Here is a 13,354-nt window from a genome sequence, read left to right as displayed (position 1 = left end):
ACCAGTTCATTTAATGTAAAAGCATATATTTCACCAATTATTTCACTAATAATTTATGCAAATATGTAATGATGTAATTTAAATGCATTAATTATTTAAAGATTGAATGATTTCAGGTACACATCCAGGCATGTCGGATGCTGGAAAGATGGGACGTAGCATTAGCATGTCATCAGCACATCACAGAAAGGGCTACGAGGTTGCTTTTTTTAAAAATTTATTTTAGGACTTTTTATGGTTTACAGGGTGAAAGAGGAAAAAGAAGGATAGGCTGCATGGGGGTGTTAGCCCAGTATCACTGAAGTATCACCAACACAATCATGCTGATGGCAATCATCAAAGGCAGGCCCAAACCACCACGCATCCCCCACACACCTTGGTTGCACGCCCTGGCTGAGATGACCTTGGCCATGCAGCCATGGAGAACATCATATACATTGTTGCATGTGCTCTTGGCTGCGTTGACCTTGGCTTGGCATGCATTCCTGACCGCACCCACGTCGAGCCCGTTGTTGCAGCCATCAGTGTCACAGTACTTAGTGTTTGCGTCATCGTGACCAACGGCCTTGCAGCCCATCTGGTAGGAGACCTTGTTGCCTTTAAAGGGCAGACAAGGACAAAGAGGGTGAGCGGTGGTTGTCTTTAAACATGGGGGGACACTGGGAGAATGCCATGGTTTTATTGAACAAAGACATGAATTAGGAACGTGTCAGCAAATAATGATTGGTATCACTCAAAGTAGCTGTATTTATGTCTACGTGTTACACATTTGTTGATGGAAATAGGACATCATATTAACTGGCAAATAAAATAGTGTTTATATACTATTTGGATCATCGGGAATCTTATTTCAATTGTGGCTGAAACCACCTTTTTTTAAACTGTCAAAATAGACATTGTCACGGAAATAATGTTCAGTGTATTTATCACTTTTTTTTTATAACATCATATTTATATTACATGCAGAGATTTGTTCATTGCACACCTGAAATTGCTTTGACTCAACTATTCATAGTATTTCTATACTATTTGGATCATGGGGATTGCTTTATTCATTTTTTACTTGACAACTTATTTGACGTATATCATATTTATGTGTCATAGGTATTGTATACTTACAGTAGTTTTCTATATAGTTCATGGCTGACACATGGAACAACAGCGTTCAGGTTGCCTACCGGGTGTTTTAGTGATGAAGCATCTCTGTCCACTTCCACATTGGGAAAGGGGACACGTGCCAGCAAAGTTCCAGGTGTCGAAGTAGGCCGCATCAAGGTTAGCACATGTATGGCAGTGGCGAGCTGAGAATAAAAGGTCAGGATGAAAACATGAGGTCAGTGGTGTAAAAAAAGCCATGACATCAACAACAGGTCCAAGTCCATGTTCTAGACAGCAAACACACACTAAAAAGATAGAAAGTTGCATTTTTGGATGTCAACCATTGAAAAGCAGCAGCAGCAGTCTTTATTTTGACTTTTTTCTTGCAATGCCAACTTTCCAAAACCAACAGTTGTATGAGCACGTTTCCAAAGACCTACAGTATCTGGCTTCTTCAGTATTTCAACTGCATGGGACTAAAACCATGTTGCTTTTCCTCACAGTATGACACCTTGATTCCTGTCACATTGGGACTTTATTCTCTTCATATTTGGACTTCATTCTTGGAAAATGACGGCTCTTTTTACATTTATTTGGCACCTTTCTTCCTGAATTAGGACTTTATTCCCACCATATTTTGACCTTATTCCTCTGACATTTCAACCTAGCTTTGTAAAAAGGACAACTTGAGCAACTTGAATATTTCACCTCGAAGCTACTAAAATGGTGTTGTTGCTCATATTACAATCTTTCATATTACATATTACAAGGTTATTCATGGACAAATACAACTTCTCTTCATATTTGTACTTTATTCTGGTCAAATGACCGATTCTTCCATTTTTTTTTTTATTTTTAGTTGTGTTTTTTTTTTTTTTTAAACCCTGTCCTGTCCAGCCTTTAAAGCAGATAGAATTGTAGATCTAAATGTCGTCAAGTGCTCAACAGATTTACTCTGCCAGGGAGAAGTGTGATATACACTTGGGTGCGAGGATAAGAGGGGTACAAAAAAGGGGTACAAAAAAGGGGTACAAAAAAAAAGAGACAAGGACAACAGCAGCAACAACAACAATTGTGACAACAAGAACAGAACAACAGAAACATACAGAACTACATCAGCAAATAAATGTCTGTGACAACTATAAAGATGAACAAGGACATAAGGACAAAGGACAAAACAATATCAACAACCACAATGACAAAGCTGTCAATGACAATCACACATAATAGCAGTCATGAAATGATGAACTATGATAGTGATCACAATGATAATACTGCATTGAAACAGTCACACATAATAGTAGTAATGAAATGATGAACTATGATAGTGATCACAATGATAATACTGCATTGAAACAGTCACACATAATAGTAGTCATGAATTGATGAACTATGATAGTGATCACAATGACAATACTGCATTGAAACAGTCACACATAATTGTAGTCATGAAATGATTATCTATGATAGTGAACAGAATGATAATTACCATGATAATTACCATAATGCACATTATTGTAAAAAACAAATAATCATACTGCTGATATCATCGTCGCTGTAATAAAACCAACAACATAATAACACCCTGGTTAACTCAGTGAGTAATGTGGGGAAGTACGTATGTACTGTGTGCATATGTACGTGTGTACAGGTATCTCTGTATGTGGGGAAGTCTTCATATATATAAAGGTGCAAGAATATGTGGGAGTGTAATTGTCACTGAGAATGTATGAAAGGAAAGGGGACGCCCTCCACCTCCCAGAGAGCCCCGCCCCAAATAGCCAGGCCGAGGCCCCGCCGCCAGAAGGCCACCAGGCCCACAGGGGCAGGCAGCACAAAGATAAGCGCCCCAAGACCCAGCCCAGAGAGCCCTCCCCCCCGGGAAGACCAGCACGAGGCCGCAGAGAGGTAATCCCAGCCAAAGACAGGGCGCTGGCAGGTCGGAGGACAGCCAACCCCTGAGACCAGCGAGAGATCACACCCCACAAAGGCAGACAAGTGAGACCGGCAGGCCCAGAGACACCCCCACAACCGGAAAGAAGCCCGCCCACGCCAGGAGCGCCAATTCCCCCCAACCGCCACCCCACCCCCAGGGAGCGGAGCCCGCCCCCGCCCCGGGCCCAGACATAAAATTCAGAACCCAGGCGTGGAGAGCGCGGACCGCCGGGGAGCAGGAAGACACTAGGCCACACCCTCCCAACGGTAGGACGCCGCCAGCAAGGCAGACAGAGGAGTCAGCCAGGAGCAAACCGGGCGAACCACCACACAGCGCCAACCGACACCCGCGGGGCAGCAAACCCCGGAGAGGGAGCGGGAGCACCGCACCCCAAGCCGCAGGGAGGCCAAGCACCAGAGCCAAGAAGGCCAGACCAGCCGGCGGACCCCACTAGCCACCAGAAGCCGGACCAGCCACATGCCACCAGAGCCGACAGCGCACCACCCGCGCACCACCCGCGCACCGGAGCCCCACCCCCGACAAGCCCACAGACAGACCAGGGGAGGCGAGGACACAGACAGCGGCCCAGCAGAGCACAAAGAGCAGCGGCGACAAACGCCCAAGCGCCCGGCAGAGCATGATCCCCCCAGCGGGCCCGGCCCCAGGGCACACGTTGATTGTGTCTATTATGCAATTAAAAAATAATAAATAAATAAAATAAAAGAGGAAAGCTATGAAGAGCTGGTCTCCCTGAGGGGTGTATCTGTGTGCATGTAAATGATAGGGGTGTATGTGGATGATAGCTAATGATGCAATTAAAATCGGGGGACAGCTGCCGCTCGGAGGGCCCCTCACCTGACCAGCCCCCCCAAACCCTAAGTGTCTACTGTGCGATTAAAATTGGGGGGCAACAGGTCAGTGGCACGGCAGGGGCAAAGGAGCCCCGCAAGGCAGCTCCCCTCCCCAACCCGACCGTAGGCCACCCCCCAAAGTCCTATATGTATGTGAGGTGGTGCAGTGGAAGAGGAAGGACGGGGGCCCCATACACCAACGCCGCCCAAACCGAGCAGGGGGGGGGACCAAGGACACATGACCGACCGGCCACCCACCACAGCCCAGGCTTAGGCAAGCCACAGGCCGCAGGCCACACCACAGGCCCTACCTGGCCTGCCAGGCTGCCCAGTCCGGCCCACCCAACCCCCCAGAGGCGATACCCCCAGCGCCCCCCAACACCGGAGCCCCACCGGAGGTAGCATCCACAGCGCCACCCCCAAACCGCCAGTTGTCTTGTGTGATGGCTTTTTCCCTAACCTCATTTTCTCAAAATGTTCATTTGGTTTTTCACAATCTTAGGACTTTAAAATAGAGATTTTATCTTTCAACAACTCTATGCAAATAGAATGATGTCAGTTTTCCTCATCGTGTTACAATTTGGGACTTTTCCCACCCGGCATCACTAAAGTATCACCAACACAATCACACTGATGGCCACGATCAAAGGCAGGCCCAAACCACCACGCAGCCCCCACTCACCTTGGTTGCACATCCTCGCTTCGGTAACCTTGGCCATGCAGCCATGGATGTTGGCGTTCTTGCCTTGGCATTCAGTCTTGGCTGCAGTGACTTGGCTTTGGCACGCCTCCTTGTCCTCGCCCAGGTGGAGCCAGTTGCAGCCATCAGCATCATCACAGCAATGAGTGCCTGCATCTTTACAGTCACCTAACTGAGCTGCTGGCATGCAGCCCATGGTGTAGGAGACTTCAGCTGGGTTGCCTTTAGAGGGCAGACAAGGACAAAGGCAGTGAGCGGTGGCTGTGTTTTTCCAAATGTGGGGGACACTGGGAGAATGCCAAGTATTTCTACTAGTGTGTGTTGGAAATGCCCTCCAAAGGCCGCCTTCCATTTTGCACACTGGAACTGAACATTTGCATTCAAGATTCAAGAGTTTTATTGTCATATGCACAGTAAAACAGGTAGTTCTGCTATGCAATGAAATTCTTGTTCTGTTCATTCTCCCCAAAAAAGAAAGAAAAACACAAGAAAATGAATAAGAACATAAGAAACATAAATACCAATAAATTAAGCAACAACAACAGAAGAGACATGAATACAAATAAATAAATAAATAAATAAAGTGCTATGAGTGTGCAGTGTGTGTGAGTGCTTCGTTGAGAAGCCTGATGGCCTGTGGGTAAAAGCTGTTTGCCAGTCTTGTGGTCCTGGACTTCAAACTCCTGTAGCGTCTGCCTGACGGTAAGAGTGTGAATAATGAGTGTTGTGGATGTGTGCTGTCCTTGATGAGGTTGTGTGTTCTGCGTAGGACTCGAGATTTACAAATGTCTTGCAGTGAGGGGAGGCAGATAGTGCATCAATGTCAACATGTGAAAAGTATCCATTTTTATACATAAGAGTGGCTGTACACGCAGTAAATGTGATATCAATATATCAATATACATCTCCTTTCACTTCACTCATGTCTAAGCTCACATGATATACTTTTGGATGTGTAGAGTATAGGTATTGTATACTTGCAGTATAGTTCATGGCTGACACGTGGAACAACAGCTTTACACTTGCTTACCAGACACTGTTTTAGTGATGAAGCATTTGTCTACACCATTGGCACAGGACACCCTGGTGCAACTATCAGTAACCTTCCAGTTTGTCACGTCGTCAAGGTCACCTTTACAGCACTTCAGAGTATTGGCTGAGAATAAAAAGGCAGAATGAAAATATGTCAGTCGTGTAAGAAAACCCATGACATAAACGACACGTCCAAGAATTGTGAATTATAATAAAAAGTACAAGAGATTGATAAAAACAGCGCATCTGAAACTTGTCTTTTTCCTCAGCAATGAATAATATTGTATAGTCAAACCTGTCTATAGCGGCCACTAAAGGGAAACGGCAAAAGTGGCCGCTATAGGCAGGTGGCCATTAGAAGCTTGTTGTGTTTGCAGATACATATAATTATACTGTTACATGTTGACCAGTAGAGGGCACTGTGGGACTGCGGATAAAAGTTGTAAAGGACTACTAGGTTAATAAACCGCTATTAATAAAGCCATTAAAGTGCATCGGCGACGTGAGTCTCTCCTTCCTCACAACAAGCGGCATTACAGTATTGACCAGTGCACATTGTCTCACACCAGGAAATAGACGGTGTCACTGTCTGCAACAAGCTCCAAAGAAGACGCCTTTTTTTTAATGTGGAACAACTGACAGTTTGTGTGGATCTTGTGAATGATTGTGACTGAGCTACGACTCAGTAATTAAAGTCTACACACAACGGCTTCATTGATTGAAAAACCAAACTTTTTCGTGCATGAAGCTTCTACTTGAGTCGGTAATTTGGCCGCTATATGCGGTCAGATATTGACCAAGGGAGACAAAATGGGTGGCCGCTGGCCGCGTTGGACAGGTGACTGCTATACACAGGGTCTATAACGCGCTAATTTCCCGCGGGGGATTTGTCAGTGGCCGCTATAGGCAGGTGGCCGTTCTATACAGGTGGCCGTTAAGACAGGTTTGACTGTATATGTACTATTTATGTCATCAGGAAGATGTTTTACATTTACATTGTGGCTGAAACCACTTGAAAATCAATTAAACTGTCTCATTTTAAAAAGGGGCACTGTACATTTTAAAAGAATGACTCAGTCTTTTTACTTGCATATACTTCTATTTACCTGGAATAACAGCTGCAATCCAAGCTGGACTTTTCTATTGTTTTTCCTTTTTCAAACATTGCGTGCTGATTTTGTCACATTCTTTTTTAATCACCCTGCACAGTATATACAGTATGTGTATGGCTTTGTGGGCTTGGGGAGTTGAAAGCTTCCATTTCTTAGCGTACATGTTGCACAGCTGCTTAGCTTGGAAAAAAGCCACAGGGATGGTTAAAAACAAGCAATGCAAACTTCCGCTAGCATTCAAACACTTCTTTCTTTCCCATGTTGGAGATGAAATTCTCCACAACATCCTGAAGATCAAAGGACCACTTTGGAAAATTATTTAAGCCAATTTCACCTCCCCCTTGCGTGCTCTTTAATCTCCAGTTACGAGAAGGAAGAAAGACTCTCACCCCAAATTAGATTTTTTTCCCAAATGTATTGAAGAATACGTCAGACAGGATAGTTCCCCACGCTGTACAGGATCCTGGTCCCGCGTTCATCCACCTGTACCCATCTCCTTGCTGAAATGAAAGAGGGCTCCCCCGATCGTCCCATAATCATTTTTATACTTGTTTGCTCAGACCATTGGCATCAGTCTCTCCAAAGATTTTCTCCTGAATTCCTTGACGAAGCTTGTAACGCCAGCAGATGATAGCCGGCTCCCTCACTTAGTGTGGTTGTTGACGTAAACAAAACATTCTTGTCTCCGGCCAATGTTTCTGTTTTCACTACATTCTGGGCCATATCTGGCTGGTGACCCTGGCTGGGGCCAGCTGTTCTGCCCCATCACTTGTCTCTTTATCTTTGACACACAGTTGTCATTTATTCAGCTAAATATTTAATAAAGCATTATTTCCATAAACTACTTGTAATAATTCACAAAGTTATTAGATTCATTGATTCAACAGTTATATCTATACTGTACTCAACAATTCAATCAAGAGACATCAATGCAAACAGTTATTCTAAAATCTACTTTAAGAATTATTTACCCACTCAGTAAATTCATTATTTTCCTACACCGAGAAAAGCTGAGAAAAAGCAAGAACTGCTTGAAATCAAATAGTTGCAACGAAAATAGAGTCAAGCAGTTCTTCCAGTCCAGAGCACAAGTCAACAGCTAACCATTCCAGTGGAAAAGGAAGGAATACTTAAAGTGGAAATGGAATCCAAATAGAGCACGGGTGTCAAACTCGTGCCATGGAGGGCCGAGACACTGCAGGCTTTCTTTCCAGCCGGTCACTAAAGCAGGTGATTTTAATGATCAACACCTTCAGTTTGAGGGAAGGAGCTCATCAATTAAATCACCTGCTGAAGAAACTGGTTGGAGAGAAAACCTACAGCGTCTCGGCCCTCCAGGGCACGAGTTTGACACGTGTGCACTAGAGCATTAGCACTCATCAAAACCTTATTTGTTCCGTGACTATGATCTGATGGATTCTTTTGGACGAGTCTTACTGATATTGAAAGGACACTCTTGGGTCTTACCGATGGCAAAGCAAATGGCCAGCTGCACGAGCAGAGAGATCATTCTCTGGCAAAGAGTCGTCCGAGGGCGCCGAGGAACAAACGGGCTCAAAGAAGAATCGATCGATCAATCGGGCGGGTGTGAAGAACAGAGCGGTCGGGCTCTTTCAAGTGAGATGTCAGGGTGGGCATCTGACGGCGTATCTTCCCATTTATACTCTTTCCCATCGTGGCACCATCGCGTCACTTAAAGCAACGTCACGTGGTGCGCATCACAAGGCAGCCCCAGTGGTCGTGCTTAGATGGTCTTTGGTCCGTCATCGTCTCTGTTTGATGCTACCGTGACTTTGGAAATGTTTTCTTGGTGGTTGCCTTGGTGACGAACACAGTTGCTTTGTTCCTTTGGAAAAAACAAATAAAGACTCCTTTTTTCTTTTCACATCAAAAACAAAAAACGGATAACAAATTGTTCCACGTTCCTGCACAATTGGGAAATGGACAAAACGGATCATGGACGAATCTGTCTGTCATTTGTTTATTTGTTTTCAAAGTAAAACCAAAACAACAACAACAAAGCACGAAATAAGGACTCATTTGTTCAGTTGTATTGTATTTGTATTTGTAATTTATTTATCCCACAGCGAGGAAATTCACTTGTTACAGCAGCTAGCAAGATACGCAAGTAAAGAATACATGCCCCCTCTCCAGCAGCCCACAGCATAGAAGATGGCTGAGGCCACCACAGAGTCATAGAAGGTCCGTAAAAGAGTCCTGCACACACCAAAGGACCTCAGTCTCCTCAGCAGGTGGAGGCGACTCTGGCCCTTCTTGTAGAGGACGTGGGTGTTGACGGACCAGTCCAGTTTGTTGGTAAGGTGAACACCCAGGAATTTGTAGCTGTCTACCAACTCTATGTCCGCTCCCTGGATGTTCACCGGTGTGAAGTGAGATGTTTTCCTCTGGAAGTTAATGATCATCTCCTTTGTTTTGCTGGTGTTGAGTTGCAGCTGGTTCAGCTCACTCCAGCTGACAAAGTCCCTGATGACCGTCCTGTATTCCAGATCATTCCCCTCTGAAACACAACCAACGATGGCTGTGTCGTCGGAGAACTTCTGGATGTGACACCGTGTGGAGTTGTGTGTGAAGTCTGAGGTGTAGAGGGTGAAGAGGAAAGGGGAGAGTTCTTTTCAGACCAGAAACAGATAACGTTTTTCCAATTTTCTTTTTTGGGCACAATTGGAAAATGGACAAAACAGATGAATCTGTGTATCATTAATTTATCCCTTTGCAAAATAAAAACAACTTTTAAAAACAACAAAATAATGACTTGTTTTTTCAACATTTACTTCCAGAGACTAAAAATAAAAAACAAAAACGGATAACAAATTGTTTTCCAATTTCAAGCGCAGTTGGAAAATGGACAAACAGATAACGGACGAATCCGTTTATTGTTTTTTTGGTTTTTCACATTAAAACCAGAAGTACAAAAAAATTAAATAAGGACTCTTATTTTCAATTTTTGTTTTCAGAACAAAACCAAACAAGGAATAACAAATGTTTTTTCCTAATTGCACAACAAGTATCAATCAATCCATAAATGTTGTAGTCATTCTATTGGATGGAACTATAAATATGACTTGGTTCATAAAGTCTTCACGCCTGTCAAGTCACGTGTCATGTGACGAGAAGGAAAGCCTCCAATCATGGACGTGTGGCTGGCCTTGATGATGATGATGATGATGATTGGATGAGGTCAATCAATACAAATGTCACCAAACGAATATGAATGTCATGGAATCCATCAATCAAATCATAAATCTATCATGCCATGAAAAAACAGCTGGACTACAATTATTTACAATTACATTCCACAATGGAATGAATTCACCTGTCATGTTCTGTGTGCTGTGCTGCTGCCCTCTCTCTGTCCTGTGTTGCAGCGCACCCCTTCCGCCTCCCTGGGGCTAATTGACACACGCGCAGCTCGTCAGGAGCAGCAGGCTCACCTACACTCACTGGCACATTGTTGCCAAGATTCCGTCGACACAGGCTCATCTCTGCAGTATTCCCTGCTCTTTGCTAGCGTTACCGAGCGTTTGTGCTTTAGCCTTGTGCTGTTTCTTAGCTTCCTGCCAGGTGTGCTACCAGCAGCAGGAGTACCCTTTTTGTTGACCTTGCCTGCTCGCTTCTCAGCAGTGCTTTTGTGTTTTGTTTGGACTTAACCTTGTTACTCTGCCACACTTTTTGGTAGCTCTTTTTGTTCTTCCTTAGTATTTTCCCCGTGATTTTGTGTTGGGCTTTTTACCTCGGTTGTACTTTGTATTCTTGTTTCTATTTATTACCCCTTGTGTGTAATCAATATTGTTACACCTGTCATTGGCTCTCGCGTCCTGGGATCCAAGTTCCGGCTTCGGCCAATTCCTGACATCACCACTTTGAAAAATGTCATCAAGCCAATTCATAACTCGGTTCAGGACAATTATTTGCAATTGAATTTCAAAATGAAATGAATTAATTGCGCCGTCATGTCAGAAAATGAATTTTAAAATTGTGAAAGGCATAAAAATGTGATGAAATAAATGAAACTGTGATGAAAAGTTGGTCTCCTCTCCAGCGTGTGTTTCACTGCTGATTGGCTGTGTTACACGTGCATCTAACCAATCAGAGGGCGCTGTGGGCGGGACGATGCTGGAGACACAACTGCAGCTTCAGCGCAGATAGACGGACAGGCTGGGCCGCATCACAGCCAAAATGAGCCACTTTAAATGGATCTCTTCAAAAAAAAAGACCCATTTGTACCAAAACGGCTGATAAGAATGTCATGAAAGAATAAATCAGTCATAAAAAGATGGAAAATAAATGCAGGGACATTTAGTTGACAATTCCATTCAAACAGGAGACAAACCTTTCTTCATACGATCACATGGAAGCCCCTTTCCACCACGGAAAGAAAAGAAATATCCCAACCATAAGTCATAATTATCACATCAAAAGTCACATTATGACATAAAAAGTCTACATTCGGAAACAAAGTCACACTTACGAAATAAAAATGTGGAAATTATGAGATAAAAAGTCAACATTGTGAGATAAAAAGCTATGATGATGGCTTTGTGATGTCATCATTTCAACTGTCTGAGGTGGGAAGGTGGACAGTTCCATCAGCGTGGCTGACATATCTGGGGTAGTCAAAACGCTCCCCACTGGCAAAGCTCCGGGGGTGGACCAGTTTCTCCCAGAGTTCTCTGGATGTGTCTTGGCTGACACGTCTCTTCCACATTGTGTGGAAGTGGGGAACAGTACCTCTGGATTGGCAGACCGGGTGGTGGTCCCCCTTTTTAAGAAGGGTGAGCGGAGGGCGTGTTCCAACTATAGGGGGTGTCACACGCCTCAGCCTGCCTGGGAAAGTCTATTCCAGGGTGCTGGAGAGAAGGGTACCTCCGTTAGTCCAACCTCGGCTACAGGAGGTGCAATGTGGTTTTGGTCCCGGTCGTGGAACACTGGACCAGCTCTACACCCTTGCAAGGGTACTGGAGGGTACTTGGGAGTTTGTCCAACCAGTCTACATGTGCTTTGTGGACCTGGAAAAGACAGGGGGGTGCTCCGGGAGGATGGGATTGATGACGCTATGACACGTCATTGGGTCCTTGTAGAACCGGAGCAGGAGTCTGGTTGGCACTGCCAGCAGTAGGTCAGCCTGTTTCCAGTGAGCGTTGGCCTCCGCCAAGGCTGCCCTTTGTCACCCGTTCTGTTCATCATTTTTATGCACACAATGTCGAGGAGCAGCCAAGGCGTCCAGAGAGTCCAGTTTGGGGGCCTGGGGATGAGAGACCAGATCCTGATGGCCTCATCGGGCTGTGACGTTCAGCACATGTTGGAGAAGCTTGTGACCATGATGTCATGTAGTATGACACATGAGAAAGGATCACTGCATGCACGTTTGGCAGCTTGATGTGACTGGCTCCTTCTAATAAAACGAAAGCAATTAAGATTTGGTTGAACCTTTTTGCACATATACAGTATTTAACCTGACTATCAAAGTTGAAATTCTTCTCCGGGATGATACCTACAGTAGGCACTTAGCTTCATTCACTTCCTCAATCATTTCATTCTTAATTCTTACCTCAAATTCAGATTCAAGAGTTTTTATTGTCATATGCATAGTAAAACAGGTAGTTATACTATGCAATGAAATTCTTGTTCTGTTCATTCTCCCTAAAAAAAAGAAAGAAAACACAAGAAAATGAATAAGAACATACGAAACATTAATACCAATAAATTAAGAGCAACAATAATATGTTGAGTGTTATGAGTGTGTGTGAAATGGCCACTCACCTCGGCAGAGAAAGCACGTGGCGTTGTGTTCCGCCCAGTGATGTCGTCATAGGCCAAACATGGATTGGTGGGGTTATCATTCATCATAAGGTCTAGCATACAGTCACCAATAGGGGTGGAGGCGTTCTTGAGCTGCTCTTGTCCAACGTGTGTAGCTTCTAATATAGTAGGTACAATTTGGAGAATGGCACGAGCTGCTGCACAAACCACACAGTTGGATACCTTTGCCCTTCCTGCTACATCCCTAACTGTCCAAACCCACACTAATTGAGTGGCCAACACATAATCAATATCGTCTATTAAAAGCTACAATGCCTTCTGGTGGTGGAACAAACTTAATTCTGATGAGTCGCCAACACCATCTACGCACTTCCTCATCATTACAAAATAGTCATTAACTCCCTTGCCATTTACTCCATCATTTATTTCCTGTTGGGGGTTGTAACCCGGAGGTGGAATATAGTACCTGATTATCAGTGATTCCCCGAGTTAGGGCGCCTAGTGTCATGGAGAATATTTTTAATAACTCAGCTGAGGTCCAGGGGCCGGAGTGTGCTATCACTGGTCCCCAAGAGTCGCACATATCAACTGTGAATTGACACAAAGACAGCCGGTTTCTTTTTTGTCCAGAATTCTACCTGAAAGTGGTCTTACTTCCTGCCACATAGTGCACGCTATCTGGCTGGAGCCCTCCCCGAGTCCTGCTGACAGGCCTTCCGTTATTGTATTTCACACAGGAAGCGTTTCCCACGCACCCAGCAATGCTCCGCATCCCCCGGAGTCTGCCTTTAGATCCTCCCATGGTGCTGTGTGTACTTCCTTCTCAGGACCCTGAAAAATCACA

At 44.5% G+C, this 13,354-nt stretch overlaps 1 protein-coding gene across 1 annotated transcript; it reads right to left on the bottom strand.

Annotated features, from left to right (window-relative positions):
* Positions 1–231: 231 nt before the first annotated feature.
* Positions 232–8,432, bottom strand: LOC129183039 (uncharacterized). The gene is made up of 5 exons (XM_054779830.1): positions 8,197–8,432; positions 5,616–5,741; positions 4,568–4,807; positions 1,179–1,301; positions 232–597 (listed from the first exon to the last, which is right to left on the bottom strand). The coding sequence occupies exons 1-5, from the start codon at positions 8,237–8,239 to the stop codon at positions 296–298; spliced, it is 834 nt and encodes a 277-aa protein (XP_054635805.1). The 5' UTR covers positions 8,240–8,432; the 3' UTR covers positions 232–295.
* Positions 8,433–13,354: the final 4,922 nt, after the last annotated feature.

Source organism: Dunckerocampus dactyliophorus, chromosome 6, assembly GCF_027744805.1.
Source record: "Dunckerocampus dactyliophorus isolate RoL2022-P2 chromosome 6, RoL_Ddac_1.1, whole genome shotgun sequence".
NCBI classification, from domain to species: Eukaryota; Metazoa; Chordata; class Actinopteri; order Syngnathiformes; family Syngnathidae; genus Dunckerocampus; species Dunckerocampus dactyliophorus.
The sequence above is the reverse complement of the archived record's forward strand: the minus strand, read 5'-3'. Positions and strand labels throughout refer to the sequence as shown.